Raw genomic sequence first — 19,125 nt, 5'->3', positions numbered from 1 at the left:
GACTATCTGCCATATTGACTCCAGACACCAAGGTGTGACAACTGATTGAAAAATTGATTCCTTAGATTCATTGAATTTTAAATAGTTAAAATTTATTTTTAAAGATCAACTTTTGGCTAATGGCCACTACAAGTGACTATAGTGACTATAGCAACTACAGTACAATTAGGAACGTTAGAGGAATTAGAAGCCTGACTGGAAATCTGAATTCCAGTTATTTAATTTTGATATACAATAAACAGCAATGCTACTGGTGTACAGGCTACAAAACTCCTTCACTTACTCAGCAAACATTTATATGCATGTATGCTGTGCATAAGTGGAGTAGAAGTTTAAACACCATCCATCCAAGGGGTTAAAAATGAGTAGGTCTGTGCAAGGTTACAGAAAACGTCACTGGGAAGGAATGAGTCACAGATCTCGCGAGACCTGCTACTGTCGCAACTGTCACGAGAGCTCCAAGTTCCATGAGAGTTTTAAGTACCACGAGAGGTTAATGCTGATGTTCTGGGCGGTCCAGAAACCGTGAGCCATTGCCTCAGCCAGGTTAGAGTTCTGAATCATGCCTTTGGATCTCAGATCAAAGCAGGGGAGGAATAGATCCAAGATCCAGGCTTTGCGAGTAGCACGGTTCAAGATGGTAGCTGATAGCGGGTACATAGGCAAGAATTCTGCCCTCAGAATGTTTCCAGGGGCTCTGAGTTCTGGTCAGGGGATCAATATGGCTGCCGGCCCTCAGTTTGGTTTCTGGGCTGTAGTACATCGGTGTCTGCAAAATATGTGGGCCCGGAGACACTTGGGCTTGTTTCTGTTTCTACTTTGGATGCTGGTGATCCTGTGCTATTTTGTGAATACTAGTGAGTGTTGATTCTAGGCTAGATAAGGTATAACAGGAGCTTGGGAAGTGTGGGAAAAGTGAGTCCAAGGGTGGGGCAGAGTGATGAGTGGTGCCCACGAGGGGAGTGAAGCAAAAGGGGGTAATTGGGGTGCTACTCGGCAGGAGTAATGGGGTTAAAGGAATCAGAGTGAGACAGAGGGCCAGGCAAATTAATAGGGGTCAAAGGGTTAGTGAGGCAGGAATTGAGGGGATGAGGAGGGAATGGGGTTGAGGTGGGGGACAGTGATTGTAGGGACGTGTAAGATTGAACTGGAGTGCTGGAGTGAGATTTAGGGGTGAGGCAGGGTGGAGGTGATTAAAATGTGTGAGGCGATTGAGGGTTTGAGTCCAGTATTGACATGTGTGAGGGAGCTTTTGAGAGGGTAAGGCAGGGTTGTGGTATGGGGTGAGGAGGACAAAGGGAGAGGCCAGGGTTGAGGGTTGAGGCAGGATTAAGGGTGCCAGATGGGAACTGAGGGGGTTAAAAAGTATACCAATGATTGAAATGTGTTTCAGTCTTCCTTACTAACCCTTCACCTCACACACGTCCTTTTATAAAACCCCTGTCCTTTTTTAGGGCTAAATAGTATTTCATTATATGAATTTTATAAACACACACACATTTTATATATGTATATATATTTATTTACCAAATGTACCAAATTTGTGTTGTTTCTGTTATGAATAATTCTTTTATGAGCATTTGTATATAAATTATTGTGTGGATATATTAAGAGTAGAATTTAGGGGTCATATAGGAACTACATACTGAGTTTTTTTTTAGGAAGCCATAGACAGATTTTCATGACTGACTTATTTATGTTTCTAGCAGCAGTGTTCAACATTTGCTATTCCTCTCCCTTTGTGATGATAGCTATAAAGTGATACCTTGTTTTGATTTTGATTTGCATTTCTTCAATGACTAATGATGTTGAACACCTTTTCATGTGTTTGTTAACATTTGTTTAACTTCGGGAAAATGTTCTTTTAAAAACTGCTCATTTTAAATGTGTTTTAAAATTTTAATGCATTTTTAGATTTTCTTTTTGTATTCTATATGTAGGGTCATTATCCAAGAATACCATTTACAAATATTTCCTCCAGTTCTATAGATTGTCTTTTTACTTTCTTCATAATGTCCATAATGTCCTCGTTTAAAATTGCCTTGCAACCTAGCTCAGGTCTGGTTAGCCCAGGTTATTCTGACACTTGTCAAAATCCTTCTGCCTCTGCCTCATGCTGGGCTTTACAGACTTGGGACACTGTGTCTAACATAATGTTCTTTGATGTACAAAGGATTTCCATTTCTATGAACTCCAAATTATGTTTTTTCTTTGTTTGGTCCTTCAGTGTCTTATCAAAGTAACCATTGCCAAATCTGAGGTCATGCAAAATTATTTCTGTTTTCTTCTAAGAATTTTAAAGTTTTATCTCTCAAATTTGAATTGTTGGCCCATTTGTGTTAATTTTTATATTAAAAAATGTATGTATGAGGAGTTAACTTATTTTACCTTTTACATGCAACTAATCAGTTCTAATCTCAAAAGGTTTAGAAAACATTAATTTTTATTTGTGTGTGTGTCTGTGTATGTGCACATGTCTGTGTCAAGTCATCTTTAGAAGCCAGAGAAGAATATCAGATACTGTGGAGCTAGAATTAACAGGCAGATGTGAACTTCCCAAGATGGATCTAGGGAACTGAACTCTGGCCTTCTGAAAGAGCAAACTGTGCTCTTATTCCTGAGCGTCTCAACCAGCCCGTTGTTGTTCTTACTGGGAGTATATGTGTGTATGTGAGTGAATGTTTGTGCATACCACAGTGTGCATGTGGAAGTCAGAGGGGAACTCCAGAGTCAAGTTAGTTCTCTTCCTGCCTTTATACCTTACCTTCCAAGAATCAAACTCAGGTTCTCAGGCCTGATTTGCAAGTGCTTTTACCAATACCAATGGCCCATCTTGCTAGTACCAGATCAGATTATTTTACTTTGGCTAACCAATAGACTAATGATAATAAAGGGTGTGAGGGTACAAAAAGTGGCATTTAGCTGTACTATTATTAGTATGCTTCAGGGTTCCACTGGAAAGTCATAGCCCAGAGATACAATCTGCGAGGTCCTAGGATTAATTTGGAGCATCAAGAATAAAAAACAAAATTGCCAAACAGAACAAGCAACGCCAAAATAAGAATTTAACAAAAATATTTTTAAATGTTAGCAAATATATAGCTCTAATAATAATATTCCAAGCAGGTGATAATCATTGTAATGCTCTTTAAAATAAAAATGAATTAAGAACAACATAAATGTTTTCCTAGATAATAATCCAGCCATATAAAGGAGTTCTAAGGCATAATTAAAGAGACTATTGAATATTTTTCCTTTTCTTACATGGGAGAGAATTATGCAAATGAAAGTAAATTAGCTTATGTGTACTAGAATGAAAGAGGGCTAAGAAATACTTTTTGTACCCTCATGAGAGGACATCAGCATACTTGTCAAGACTTTATTAAATAGGTCCTGATACAGTTGGAATACATACTGCTTCTGATTTTTCTTTTTTTTTGTTCTTGGGTTTTCCATTGATAAACCTTTAAACACTAAGCTCTTTGTTAAGCAAATTTGTTATTTAAATCATTGTCCAGAAGACCAGTGGAATGTGTGATTCTGTATGTTAAATATTTGCTAATTTGAATACTTTTTCAGTTTTGTGGCAGAATCACAATCTGATTATTAATGATATTAACACTGTTACAAGATTAAAATGCAACATCTGTTATATTTCCATAACTAGTTTAAGCAAAGGTTAGTTACTATTAAAGCTTCTTTGAAAATGACAAATGTTTATATATACTGGGATTAATAATTTCACTTCTATTCATTTCTCAGATTCTGTGTTTTCAAGTGAGAAATTGCCACAGCACAATGGAACTCTAAAAGTTCAATCCAACTGGGAAATTCTGTTGAAAATTTTCTTTCCAACAAGTAAATTGTCTATTTATGTATTTATTTTTTTACTGAATGTCCTTGTTTTAAAAAGAGTAGTTAAAGCACTTCGGAAGCAGACTGTTTTCAACATTGCAGTGGAACAGACCTGAGTTTGAGCCCTGACTCTACCCTTTGCCTTAAGCAAGACAATCTCTCTGGACATCTTCTTACAATGAAGTTACAGGAGTTATGAGGATAAACTGGGACAATAATTGCAAGGCGAATGTGACAAATTAAGGCTTAAGTTTGTAATTTTTCATAAAGCACTTTTCCTTTAGAAATACCTAAAGCTTTTATAATTTACCTGAGTGGCATGGCCTAGTTTAGTCACTGACCCAGTATTGATGTGAAATTGATGTCTTTTGTGGCATTATCAGTGGCTCTTTGTTATGGAATATACCATATGTTTTCCCACCTGTGTTAATGATAAAGTATCCAGGTTTCAAGTCACATAATTTTGTGATCTGTATATGGTATTTTTTTATCAAGCACGTGATGGCTCTTGAGAATTATTAGCTACAAATAAACATATTTTATTTTGTACAGCATGTACAATCCCTTTCCACGTGAAGTTTCTTATAAATTGGCATGATAAAGATTTTGCTAAAAACTATGTAGAATTTATTCTAAGAAAACCTGATATAGTTATCTAAATACAAAATTGAATCCATTGTTTAATTCCAGATCACACCATTCAACTCTTCTGTGGAAAAATCTATGCTTCTCTAGTGATTTCATCAAGTATAAAATAGCTATTGTAACACCTGCTACCTAAGAGACTAGGAAAATAAGTTAAAGCTACTACCATAGTCAAGTTGAATGGCCAAGAAAATAAATCTGGGAAGGTGTTATGTTGGATAGACTAAAAGAAGGGCTTATTAAATACAGTAACAGGAAATGACAGTTTAAACTTTAGAGCTTTGGAAATAAACAGAAATCAACTGTCAAACATTTGCCTACTTGCCTAGGATGATTACAGTAATACAAGGAGTGAAGTGGCCTTTAAAATGGTTCAAATGATATTTATTTATTTATTTATTTATTTTAATTTTAGTTTTCTTAACATAAGAAATTGAATTAAAATAAATTGTGTAAAACTTTTTTCACAAATCAAATTGTTTCTTCTCCCTTCTTGCTCTTTCTCCTTCTTCCCTCCATTCCTTCCTTTTATTATTTGTCACAGGGACTGACATAGCCAAGGGTAATTCTTAAATTCTTTATGTGGCCAAGAATGACATTAAACTTCCATTCCTTCTGCTTCCATCTTCCAAATTCTAGAATTATAGTCAGATGCTGCCAAGCCTGGTTTATGAGGTGCAGGGGATCCAACTTATGGTAGCATGTACATTAGGCAAGCACTTCATCAACTAAGGCACAATCCATGTCCTGCTTTCCTTTTTAAAAGAAAGACCATTATCTTTATTATCTGTATTCTGTCAGTCATGTATTTTAATAAAACGCTGATTGGACAGGCAGGAAGTATAGGTGGGTCAACCAGACAGGAAGTAGAGGTGAGGCGATGAGAACAGGAATATTCTGGGAAGCAGGAAGCTCCCTCCACCATTTCTTCCCAGATCACCGAAGAGGTAGCATGTAACCTGCCCAGCTGAGAAAGGTACTGAGCCGTGTGGCTAACGTAGATAAAGATAATGGGGTAACAAAAGTTATAAGAGCTAATAAGTAGCCTGACCTAATGGGCCAATCAGTTTATAATCTTATGGAGTCCTGTGTGTAATTTTCTTTGGGGCTTGCGGGTTGTAGGGTACCGGGCGGGACAGAAACCCCAACAAGCCAGCCCTCATGTTACAAGACCAAGATTGCTCTACAGTGATATAAATAATAGCCTCTTAAGATTATTTCGAGGCTGGGCAGCTGGGAATGAATGAGTAGCCTCCTACTACAATCTTTGAAAACAGAGTATTAATATTTATCACTTTTACATACTGTCATACTGTCTTTTTTGAAGACAATAATTATGAAATACCTAACTGAAATAATTTTGAGTGTTTCCAACACAAAGCAATAGAAATGTTTAAGGTGGTGCATGTGCCAGTTACTCCAGAGTAGCCAATGCACACACTATGTACACACACACACACACACACACACACACACACACACACACACATATATATATATATATTTATATTTATGGCAAGGTCACTGTGCCCCATAAATTATAAAGAGTGTGTTGTTAAATAGCTGGTAATTTAAACTTTATTTTTTTCCGTTTTGACTTTAGCATTTATTTATATTTTTTAATGTACTGTGTTAAATGTTTTTCTTTTCTCTTGCTTTGTATTCATTTGATTATGAAAGTGCTTTTTTAATCATGCTAACTATTCTTTCTTGGATTCCTATCTTTGGAAGCATGCATTGTAAGGGAGAATCAGGAGGTAGTGGCTTGTAATAAGCAATCATATCTCAGCAAGACTGAATGTTTAAAATCCAAGTGCTGTTTTTCATCATCTCGGAACAAAATGAGGTGCTATGCCGCACTAAGAGATAGTAAGTAGATCAGATCTTATTTATTTGCTTTAAATGCTAAAAAAACAAAAATAGAAAAATATTTAAATAAATAGATTGGAAGGTTTTTAGCTTTTCCAGCTCAACATTTCCAAGGAATTCCCAAACCAAGACAAATGGTATCATTAGAAATTCTGAGATAGTTTCCTAGCAGTTTGTGTTTAGTTGTTTGACGATAATTAACCATCCAGAGTTAGTCTTAGCTGTTCAGTTGGTTCAGTCACTCTCCCTTTTCTTTCAAAGCTTCTAAGCTGCTGTATGAGGTATGATTCTCTGCCTGAAAGAAGGTACCAGAAAGGTGTAAAAAGAGCATAGTAGTTTCCTTTCTTGCTGCCTACCAAAAATAACTTGTAGAAGGCTTCATTTCACTCCCTGTTTCAGTGGCTTCAGTTCATGGCACCTTGGCTCCATGTATTTCAGCAGAATATCATGGTAGTTAGAACATGTCAAGGAGGGAAGAGAGTGAGCCAATTTATGGCCAACTAGAAATCAGAGATGGAGAATACACATAGCATGATCTACTTGCACTACTTGGGCCCTACCTCTACTTTTCACTGCCACCCAATGCCATTAGTAAACTATGAATCTCTAAAGTGATTAAACTATTCGTTAATTACAGGAGAGCCTTCACAATCTACTTTGTCTCGAGATTTTCTTAAAGATATATTCAAAGGTGTGCTTCATTAAATCTTTTAGGCTTTTCTGAATTCGAAGTCAATTGCCAATCAACGTTCACTAGCATAGGGAGTAATTCCTTCTCACTCATTGTGAAGAGTCTTAGATGATAGCACTATTCCAAAAGCAAGATTACCAGAGAAAAACATCACAAATTTATTTAATCATTGTTTTCTGTGACACTGAGGCTTCTGAACTATGAGTTGGTAATAAACTTTGATTCCATGGAGCACAGCCACACATAGAAATAATTGGACACAAAGTGTGATTTAAATGGGGAAATCTGAGAAGGTCTGTCCAGATTCTTAATGCCCTCCCTGTATAGTGATCCTTCCTCCCAGGTATCTGCTTTAGGGCCCTTTGGAACTAGAAATCCTGTGACCTGCTAAATCAGGGATTGCTTCCTTTTTCTACTCTTCATCCCTTCTCCCACTTTTGTTTGCTTCGGATTTTTTGTTTGAAGTGGGGTCTCAGGAATCTCAAATTTGCCTTAAGTTTGCTGTATAGTTGAGAATGACCTGGAACTTCGGATTTTCCTATCTCAGAACTTCAACTGTTCAGATTATAGTCATGTGGCACAGCACCTATCTGGTCATAGCATCTTTATCTCCAAGAATGAAAGGCAGGGGGAAATCAGAGTAACAGTTTTGAGCTTATAACTGATTTTGGGGGAAAAGAACTTCCGCTTTCTGTGACATGTGACCTGCTTTCTGTGACCAAATTTATTTTGGGTGAATAAGTTTGAATTTCTCTGACTTTTCTGCTGGGGGAGAGAAGAGGAAAAGATAAGAAGCTAGGTGAAAATCAGAAATAAATTGGACTATTTTTTTCTGAGACGGGAGTCTCCTATGTTTTAGTCTGGCCTTGAAATTTCTATATAGCATGTGAGGACCTCGAGTTTTCAGTGAGCTTGTAGGCTTGCACTATCACGCCTAGTTTATGTGGTGCTAAAGTTCAAATGTAGGGCTTCGTGCATACTAAACAAGCACTCTACCAATTTCTGGGCATCTAAGGCTACATATGAAGCCCCTCTCTATGGTATCATATTCTGCTCAGTCCTAATAACACCACTTAGGAACACCTTAGCTAAACTTTTTATTCTGAGTTTCTCTTGTATCGAATTCTTCTCATTTGTCTTGTCTTCAACAGCTTAGCATGCAGCAGTAGATGTGAATGTTTCCTGTCAGATGTCTTTATTAGCGTTTCTTTGTTCTGTTTCTTTTAGAATAATACAAAGCAAAGTTATCCTCTTAAGATTTTTTTTCCAAAATTAAAGAAATAACACCATCTATATTTTTCTTCTACCTTATTTGCTAATGGGGGCATATTATCAGTTGGTCCCATGATAAGTATATTGGATGTAATAGAGCACTAAGAAATAATAATAGGATCCATGCAGAACAATATCTTAGGTCTGTTTATAGTCCCTATTCAATTTCAAGCTCTTTGTTGTACATCTGGTATTAATGATGAAAACTAAAGCCTGACTATGAATATAGTTTTGAAGTTTTAATGCTGTCATGTTGTATTTAGAATTCATTCATCAGTTTACTGTTTCTATTATGTATAAAGAAACATTTTGTTCTTTTGATGGAAAAAATTAAACCATGACTTACAGTTCCCCAATCACATTAGAATGCATTTCCCAGTGTATATGAGGCTAAATATGCTTCTTCACCTACAAATTTTTAATTCTGTGTTTAATTGAGTGCTTTATAATTTGGAAGTAAACACTGGAGCAGCCCATTCTTTCTTTCTTTCTTTCTTTCTTTCTTTCTTTCTTTCTTTCTTTTTCTCTTTCTTTCTCTTTCTTTGTTTTTTTAAAGACTTATTTAATTATGTATACAGTGTTCTACCTGCATGTATCCCTGCAGGTCAGAAGAGGGCACCAGATCTCATTATAAATGGTTGTGAGCCACCATGTTGTAGTGAGGAGCTGCAGGCAGGCCTGCTTTTCATCCTGCATGGCTCCCACATGGCTAGCTTAGCCCCGGAAATAAAAACACACAAATTGTAATCATTTAAACACTGCCTGGCCCATTATCTCTAGAGAGTTAGTTACTGGCTATATCTCACATCTTGATTAACCCATATCTAATAATCTGTGTAGCACCACAACGTGGTGGCATACTGGGAAAGATTCAGCATGTCTGATCTGGTGGCTGGTTCCATGGCATCTACCTCATTGCCCTCTTCACAGCATTCTGTTCTGTGTACTCTGCCTACCTAATTTTCTGTCCTATCAAAGGGCCAGGGCAGTCTCTTTATGAACACATAGACAGAAGGCCCACCTACATCATTTCTCCTTTTTCTATTTAAACAAAAAAGAAAGGCTTTCACTTTAACATAGTAAAATTATATATAACAAAACAGTTATCAAGCAAGAATTACAGTTACAATATTTATATCTATTTTATCTTTATCATAATAATGGAAAACTATAACTATAACTAACCATTCTTCAACTCCATCAAAGACCCCAAAAGGATATAATATTACCTAAGTAAACAAGAAGTACGCAACTTCCAAAACTCTAGGAATGACAGAGACATCTTGCTGCCTCGACAGTCACCCAAAGTTCCTCTGTACCATTGGGGCATCCATCTTCACCCTACAGGCCCATAGTATCCAGAGACACTTCCATGAAGCAGGAAATTTCAAAGACAGTTCAGTCACTATCTGCTGTGTCCTGCAGAATGTCTAGCAGACTCTTTAATGAATCAGGAACCCTGAAAGATCATCTCATCTTTAGGCAAGTTCAGCAGTCCTCTCTCTGTGGGTTCTCTGTGTCCAGTCTATGCAACAGTCCAGGCAAGAGCAGTTTCTTGCCCAAAATGGCTAACCAACTCCATAAGGAGCCTCTTTGATGCTCATCTTCCTCTTGAAGTAGATTGGTGCTGCCAGGAACAGATGTGTCTCATTGTCATGAAATGTCCTAAATTATTAAAACATTGAAAATGCCATATTATGTAGTCTTTAAAAGCTGTGAGGAATGCCTATCTAACTAAAATATATCTCTATACCTAGAAAATCTAACTAACATGACTATAAGCTTGATTATTATTAATGATTATCCATTAACAACCTATATTTCCTAATTATACATTACATTTTTAAGTGAACTACACAATCATAATACCTTAATCAAGATCAGAAATACATATACATATAACAAAATTGACCTTAAAATCCATACCATTGCAAATTATTCACATCTATATCATATCCCCCTTTAAATGTAAAAGAACATTTATAAACAATATTTGGGAATATGGGCATTGTTATTTCTCTCCAAACATTTTCCTGCTGTATATGGGCACTGTTAATCAGGTCTTTCATGGTATAAACTGTGTGTTAGATTCATCTCAGTCGGCAGTTGAGCAATGTAATTTCTTGAGGGTATTCATAGCAACCTTTCAGGAGGACGGGGTCTATCATACCATATTGGGATAGAAGCAATACACAGGGTCTTATCCTCTGTGAAAACAAAAGAAGAACTTTTTCAAAGCATCATAACCTTAGATACAAATTTTGAAGTCAAGGTAATTTCAACATATCTATCTTGGATTAGTTCAGTAGCATTTATATACAAATATCTTTTAGCAGCTGTTGCTCCTTCCTCAGCATTCAAACAATTCAAAAAGAGCTTAATAGCATACAGTGTCATGATTCTCTGTGTGTTTTACATCTTTATGCAGCTTTATTTTAACCTATATTTCTTTTATTTTTACTTTTACTTTTTGAGACAGGTTCTCTGTATATCTTTGTCGTGGAATAACTCTGTAGACCAGGCTGTCCTTGAACTCACAGAGATCCCTCTGTCTCTGCCTCCCCAGTGCTGGGATTAAAGGTGTGTGCTACCACACCTTGAACTCAGAGATCTGTCTGTCTCTGTCTCCCAGGCATTGGGTTTAAAGGTGTGTGCTACCACACCTTGAAGTCACAGAGGTCAATCTACCTCTGCCCCTTGAAGCCACAGAGGTCAACGTACTTCTACCTCCCAGGCATTGGGATTAAAGGTGTGTACGACCACACCCTTTTTCTCCCTTTCTTTCTTTTTCATTTTTAATGACTTTTACCTTTAACCTGCATATATTTTTGACACACTGTAAACCATTTAGAGGTTTTGTTCCTCTTTGAATCTCTCTTTACTGTATATCTCTCTTTTTCTGACCACATGAACCTATAATTTACTCAGCAATATGGAGAGCTGTGGCTTTGATGGCTAGATCCAGCTCATTCCTTAGTTTTCCAGCCTCATGGCAGAGGTACCGCCAGAGCCATTTTTACTGTCACAACTCTACAGTGTTTCAAGATCCCTGCCAGCAAGCAAGCTGCAGCATTCTGCTAACAGACCACACTCAGTCAGATAGCCTGCCTGCAAAAGTCAGAGTTTGTCCTGACAGGACAGCCCAGAAAGCTGACATTTTAAAACAGCAGCACAGCTTTTTTCCTGCTACAGCTGAAATCCAAAAAGCATGTGTTCAGCTTTTCATCCCCACTGTTTAAGTGGTTCATGGCAGGACCTTTTAAAAGAGTTGCAAGGTTTTGCAGCTAAAGCTGAATCAGGAAGCCTCTCTTAGATGAGAGTCTTTGCTTTCCTCTAGCAAGTAGAGCAGACCTGAGAAATTGCTGCTACCAAGAAAACATGCTTTACTCTATTCTTTCCCAAACTTTCTCAGGCTTTCTGTGGATTCAGTTATCCACATGGGCTCCATTTGTAGTGAGGAGCTGCGGGCAGACCTGCTTTTCGTCCTGCATGGCTTCCACACAGCTAGCTTAGCCCCGGAAATAACAACACACAAATTGTAACCATTTAAAGACTGCCTGGCCCATTATCTCTAGAGAGTTAGTTACTGGCTAACTCTCACATCTTGATTAACCCATTTCTAGTAATCTGTGAAGCACCACGAGGTGGTGGCTTACTGGGAAAGATTCAGCATGTCTGACTTGGTGGCTGGCTCCATGGCATCTACCTCATTGCCCTCTTCACAGCATTCTGTTCTGTGTGCTCTGCCTACCTAATTTTCTGTCCTATCAAAGGGCCAAGGCAGTCTCTTTATTAACACAGAGACAGAAGGCCCACCTACATCACCATGTGGTTCCTGGGAATCATACTAAGGTCCTCTGGAAGACCAGTCAGTGCTCTTAATCTCTAAGGCATCTTTCTAGCCCCAGAAGCCATTTCTTTACCAGGTTAACTGTTCATAGATTGATTTGTTCTTCAGATGCTCTAGGAGGCAGAACATATGGCCATAGAGCAAGTACACTTAGGGCCACTAAGAATCCAATATGATGATACATGATCTGTCAATGAAAACAGCCTGATAATTTTGTTAAGTTATTGTTGGGGGGCATTTTGAAAGTAGCTTTTAGTTGCATTTCAAGAACTCTGACCTGAAGCATAACAAGGAGGGTCACTGTTCACTTTACTTTATTAACTGATCTTTTAAAATAAATACTGTATAAAATAGTTTAGGTTTGTTTTTCTTGCCTCACCATAAAATTGACAAGATGTAATTAAATCAACAGAGCCTACACAGATGCTCCGGGTGCTTGGGTTCTCTGCAATCAGCATGATAATCCTGGGATTTCTTCCTATGTATTGCTGTTCTCTCTGCCAAAGAAGGTAAGCAAAGATAAACCTTTATTTGCTAATTGCTAACTATCTGTGGATATATTTGTGTTGACTCATTTATTTTATTGCTTTATATTTGAAAGGATAATGTTTGAGTTCTTTTTTTGAAGAAAAAACTAAAAATAAAATTACCAATTTTTTCTTTTAAAGACACATTATTTTTTCACAAATATAAAATGTCCTGTTTAATAGGTTTTATATATTTTATCATCAAACAAACTGGGATGAAAAATAAGTGTGCGAGCTGGAGATGTGCGAAGTTGTGGCAGCTGTTAAGTGCCAATGCGGGGGAATCTCTGCAAGTAGTGGACTACCAGGGTTCTCACACCCTTGTTATTAAAACATTGGTCTGTACTTGACAGAAGTTATGGCAGACTTTTCCTTAGAGTCTTCTGCCAGATAGCAATGGAAAACTAGCACTTGATGCTTCCAAATTTGTTCATTTTTTTTTTTTTGTAGATTTCCATGCACTGAAGCAGAATGGGTATGAAGGTACACAGCAGAGCCAGAATAAGAATAACAAGTGAGGCAGGAGGATATGGCTAAATGACATAGTACTTTCTTTGCATGTGGTCCAAGGGTTCAGTTCCTAGCATTGAAAAAATATTAGGGTGTTGGAAGCTTAGCATTTAGGGAAATCCCGTATTCAGAATCAAGTACAAGGTCAGCAAAGGCATGACTGAGAGCAAGTGCTCTTCAGTTTCCCCTTCAGTTTTCTGGGGAAAGGTTGTGGTTGCAGATTAATCATTTCTGATGTTTTTACAGTTTATTTTATTTTTCATAATAATATCAAGGTTTTGTTTATTACTCTAACAGACCTTTATGTATGTGTGTGTGTTTGTAGTACTAAGGATTGAACGTAAGACTTTGTGTGTGACAAGTGCTTCATTGCTAAGGAAAGTACTATAACATAAAGCTTTGTACCCAGTCAGTGTCTCATTGAGTTGTCTAGTCTGGTTTTGAGCTTACTATGTAATTCAAGTTGGCCTTGTACTTTTGATTTACCTTCTTCAGCCTCTGCATAGCTGGGATGATAAGCCTATACCACAAAGTGCAATTTTAACACAGCGTTTTAAATTCTTCTGTTAAGTCATAACATTTCTGCTATTCCCACTTGCATCCAAGCCAATTCTTTTTCTCAGATTTCATTTAACTTCAAATCTTGAGTGTAGAATTTTTTTGGGTGTATGGTGTATGCTCATCTGTATGAGGGTGCACGTGCCTGTGCTTTTGAGCAGGACAGATGATGCTAGAGGCTCTAGTCTATCACTTTCTTCCTTATTCATTTGAGACAGGTTGAGATTACAGGTGTGCAAGGCCTGCCTGACTTTTAATGTTGTTGCTAGTAATGAAACCCAGATTGTCATGCTTGTATACCAAGTGTATACTTGAGTGTATGGGTTCTAGCTTCCCCTACTCTTTTTTTCTTTCCTACCTTCTTTTCTCCCTCCATTCCTCCTTCTCTCCCTCCCTCCCTTCTTCTCTCCTTTCCTCCCTTCCTGCCTTCCTTACTATATTTACTTGTGTGGGTGTTTTGCCTCCATGCACGTCTGTTCCATGTATGTGCTTGGTGCCCCAGAAGCAAGAGGACAACATTAAATCTCCTAGGTCTGGAGCTTTAAATGGTTGTAAGCCTCCTTGAGTGTTGCTTGGAATCAAATTTATATCCTTTGGAAGAGCAGCCAATGTTCTTAACCACTGGGCAATCTTTCCTGTTCCTCAATAGCCTTTTTCATTTTTTCTTTTCCTTAGATTATTAGGAGTAGGAATGGAAATTTTTTTCACAGAAAAAAATAACTTTAAAAGTAAAATCTTTGTTAGATTTTGATAGCTAGAATTATTCCTTATAATTTAGAAATTGTCTGGATAGTAAGCATAATTTCACTTGGATCTTCTATTACATATTTACCAACTGATTTTATGAAGACATTTATATCCATTGGATTGTTCTCTTTAAACTGAAATTCAAAGATTATCCCCTGATGAGAACTTATTTTATGTTTAATATAAACTATTTTTGAGACTCAGCCACTGTGAATACGAACTTGAAATCCATATGTTCTGTTTTCCCATGCTGTTGTGCTTCTATTTTGTGTGAAGGGTATGCTCCTTCTATCCTTCTAAGCTGTCTGCCATGGCCGCAGAACAAATGACAGTTTCATCTAGGTGTTTAACTCAGTTTCTTCTAGCACCAGTTGTTGAGAGTAGATGGGCCACTATCAGTTTCTTCTGGAAGGCTGATTTTAAAAGCAGAGAGCAGATAAGGAGATAAATGGAAGCCAAAGGTTGTAAAACCACTCCGTTTGAGGGGCAAGATACCACATTAGAATAATCCTCTTAACTCACTTCCCATCTCCATTTCAAAGAATAAAGGACATAAGAGGTTAAATTAGTCAGAATAAATAACTCCATAAAATGAAAATAGGTGTAATAGTAAAATTCATGTATTAACTATTTAAAAAGGAAAACAGGGAATGGAGAGAGGACTCAGCAGTTAAAATGTGTAGTGCTCTTGTTTCAAAGGCATGCTTACCTGCAGTTTCAGGTCTGGAGATATCTGCTGCCTCTGGCTTTACTCCCCTCTCACAGAATGAATGCATCTATACGATTAAGATTAAGGGGAAGAATCCAGACACAATAGTTAGTGTAAATGACAGGAACCAAAAGGCAAGTACAGATCTGCATTAATATCATCTGTGCCTCTATTGAAAAAATCCTTTTGCCATTTCATCATTTCAAGGCACCCTTGTGCTCTTCTTAGCTCCTTCTGTCTTTACTTGAGCTCTTAGAGTGTTCCTTAGCGGGAAGGACTGTTGCAACAACTCTCTTGGTCATCAGTTGCAAACCAAAGCAAATGAAATTTTGATATTCTTTTGCCTCTTTAATTTGGACACTTTTATTTCTATATCACCCAAAGAGCAATTGACAATAATTGGAGCAATAAAAAAGGGGAACAAGTGGGGGAAATAAAAACTGTTGTTGGTAACAATTATCATCATTCCCCAGAATCAAATTGGTAGACTTTATTTTTTGATGATTCATTGTTTCTGTATCAGAGCATATTTATTCAGTACTTGCTTCACTGTGTAATATGGAGTATACAGAGATATTGAAGACATAGACCCTATTTTTAAGATAAAAATTACTTATTTATATGTGTATGTGTCTGTGTGAGTGTATGAACACATGTATATATGCATGTGTGTATGTGCATGTGTATATGTGCACAGAGTCCTGAAGATGGCACTAAAAGTCCTCTGCTTTAACTCTCTTCTTATTCCCTTAAGGTAGGGCTTTATCTCTGAAACTAGGGTTCATATTTTCTTGGCTATCCTGGAAGCCAACTGTTAGAATTCAGGCATTATGCTGGCCTGTCATCTGACAGGACGCACTCAAGTAGTATCCATGTCTATCCTTCATCTGCCTTGGGCTTTCACCCACCACATGGCCCCTTGGTCCACCAAGGTCTCTCTGTCACTTTACAACAATCCCCACAAATCCTCCTGTCTCTGCCCACCTCAAAGCTGGTGCCATGGGTATTTTGGAGGTTACATGGTTTGTTATGTGGGTCCTAAGATAGGAGTTCCAGTCCTCAGTATTTCAGACAACACAAGAAATTAAAGTAAGTGGAGATAGCAGGACAATCTCTGTGGAGGGATGCCACTTGAACTTGGTTTTGAAGAGAAGGCAGTATTTTAATTAGATGGGTATGGGCTCTTCCACAGAATTCCTTGCATCCAGATGGAGATCTCTTGAGTTTATTCCCTTTAACTGCCTCTTGTTTCTAAGCAGAGGGGACTAAACTTTGTCTTTAGGAAAATTTGTACTGAATCTCCAGTTTTCATTTACTAGACTTGAGGTCAGAATTCATATAATCCAACTGTTGTTGTTTCTGCGGAATACGAAAGAGACCACGAGGTACAAACAGACCCATATGTAACTTTATTACAAGGAAGGGGCATGGGGACTGTGCAGGCTGGAAACAGGAAAGGGAAAAGAGGAAGGGGGTACCGTGGCTCTGCCTTTGAAAGACCAACCCAGTGTATGTGCATCAGACTTTGTGTTCTGCATCCGTGTTGGATTGTGGGTGCATGTGTTTTTGGGAAAGGAAGTCTTTCGAGTCAGGCAGACCATGCTTTACTCTGTGCCTGAGCATAGGGGCCTCCTGGGAAATTCAGTTCCCCAGGAGAATAACATTCCACACTTTTTGATTTGTTAAGAATTTGGGGGGGTGAGAATTTTAGTGGGTCGGGAATGGAGGCATAGCCCGGTCTCTCATAACTACTTCCTGCTGACTTTGTGGGCATCGAGGGGTTTGGGGTGTCCGATATACCCTGATGATGGCGTCCTGTCCGCTGGTGTCCTGTGGTGTCCAATGCATTCTGTCCACTGGTGTCCCGTGGTGGCTGATTGAAGCCACGTCTCTTGAGGAGCTGGAAAACAAGTCATGTTAGAAGAGGGGAAAAAAAAGTAAAGGGGAGATTTGAGTTGGGGGGGGAGATTTGAGGTGGGGGAATAATAAAATTAAATGATACTTATTTCATTTTGAGTCTGGTCCGTTTAGATGGGTCAAGCTGGCTCCCTGGAGCTTAAAGAAAATATCTTAAAGAGATAAAACCTTTATTTTGGGCATTGTCTTAACATCCAGAGGACACTACTGCAGTCAGTGTCAGACCTGTCATGTCAAGGGACCCGTTAAGGTTTTGCTTACCACCTGGGCTTGTAATCATTGACTCCTCGTAATCTTTAGCTCCGTGTTTGATGATTCCTGTAAGAGCAGCTGAGTAGTTATTTAGAAATTTAAACATGACATTGGAGGTATTTGGAGAAGTTACATATAGGAAAAAGAGAAGAAAGGAAAATATGCTGGCAAAAGAGAGTTGAGTGAAGGATAGAAACTCTATTTTTCTTGTGTCCTCTGGAACTTAAGAGAGCAAGGTCCTGTCTGAGTTACCGTGTATGAGGGATTGTCTTGAGCTGGAGGAGTAAACGGTTTAAGATGTGACAAGTGAATCCAGTGAGGAATTCCCTTGAGCTTGGCAGCTGTAGGAGTTAAAAGAATTACTTTGAGGGGACCCTGCCATTTGAGGGAAAAGGGTGAGGAACGTTGACCTGGGGGAGAAAAGAATACCTGATCTCCTATTTTAATCAGTGGTGGACACGTGTTAGTACATGGTTGAGGTAGTGTGTGGTCAGTGAAGTCCCACAATAAGGTGCGTAAATGGGTTAGTAGTGGGGTAAGCAGGTAATCAGGGAGGGGGGAGGTTTTAGGTGAGAGACCAGGAGTTAGAACAGGCCACCCATACATTAGTTCAAAGGGTGAGATAAAAAGGGGGCACTTTGGGAGGGCCCTAAGCTTAAGGAGGGCTAGAGGTAAGAGTTTTACCTAGTCAAGGTGAATTTCCTGTGACATTTTATTAAGGGCATCTTTTAAAGTGCGGTTAGTCCGTTCTACCTTCCCTGAAGACTGAGGATGGTATAGGATACGGAAATGCCAGGGAATATTGAGATATATAAGAGAGCCTTGGACAGGTTTTGAGAAATCTGAGAAGTGAACTCAGGGCCATTATCTGATTGAAGAGACATTGGAATTCCAACCTGGGGAATGATTTCTCAGAGAAGAACATCAGAGACTGTCTGGGCTCTCTTATTTGTAGTGGGGAAGGCTTCAACCCACCCAGACATTGTGTCCACCAAAACCAGGAGATATTTGATCCTTTTGACTGCAGGCATATGCTTAAAATCCAGCTGCCAGTCAGTTCCTGGAAGGGAGCCTCTGGCCTGGTGGGTAGGAAAAGGGAGGCTATGGTATTTAGTCTTAGGATCTGACCTTTGACAGATCTGACAGGAGTAGTGATAGCCTTTAGGAGCCTTATGTCCTCAGGGGTGGGTTGGAGGTGAGCCTTAACAAAATGACGTAGAGTTTTGTTATTAGGATGAAAGAGCTGATGTGTAGGTATGACAGGATCTGTTGGGTGTCAGGAGGTGTCTGTGAGAGTGTGGGCTGTACTGTAAGGACCCCCTGAGGTGACTGAGGTAGATCTGGGCTCTGGAGTGCTGCTGTCTTAGCTGCTCTCTCAGCCCAATTATTTCCCTTGGAAGTAATGGAACTGTCGGACTGGTGAGACTGACAGTGAATAATTTCTATAGCTTTAGGGAGATGGGAGGCTTTTAACAGGTCCATGATATAACTTGAGTTCATTATGGATCCTTCTTTTGTCATAAGGAGCCCACGCTCCTTCTAGATAGCTGCATGGGACAGCAGGATATGAAAGGCATATTTAGAGTCTGTGTAATCATTTAAAGATTGTCCCTCTGTTAACTGAAAGGCATGGGTGAGAGCTGTCAGCTCAGCCTGCTGATTAGTGGTATGGGCTGGGAGTGCCCTTGCCTCAACTATCTCCGTATCTGATACTATGGCATAG

The 19,125-nt window shown here is 38.6% G+C and overlaps 1 protein-coding gene across 1 annotated transcript in view; it reads left to right on the top strand.

Annotated features, from left to right (window-relative positions):
• The first annotated feature begins 562 nt into the window (after window positions 1-562).
• Fmr1nb (FMR1 neighbor) overlaps window positions 563-19,125 on the top strand; it is a 57,503-nt gene continuing 38,940 nt past the window's right edge. Inside the window, exons 1-4 of the mRNA XM_087902943.1 lie at window positions 563-857; window positions 3,763-3,858; window positions 6,232-6,369; window positions 12,595-12,691. Of these exons, the coding sequence (XP_087759069.1) occupies window positions 563-857; window positions 3,763-3,858; window positions 6,232-6,369; window positions 12,595-12,691 (626 nt within the window). The remainder of the gene's footprint in view (window positions 858-3,762; window positions 3,859-6,231; window positions 6,370-12,594; window positions 12,692-19,125) is intronic.

Source organism: Myodes glareolus, chromosome X (assembly GCF_982192425.1).
Source record: "Myodes glareolus chromosome X, mMyoGla1.1, whole genome shotgun sequence".
In the NCBI taxonomy this organism is placed as follows: Eukaryota; Metazoa; Chordata; class Mammalia; order Rodentia; family Cricetidae; genus Myodes; species Myodes glareolus.
This window is presented reverse-complemented; position numbering and strand designations above follow the sequence as displayed.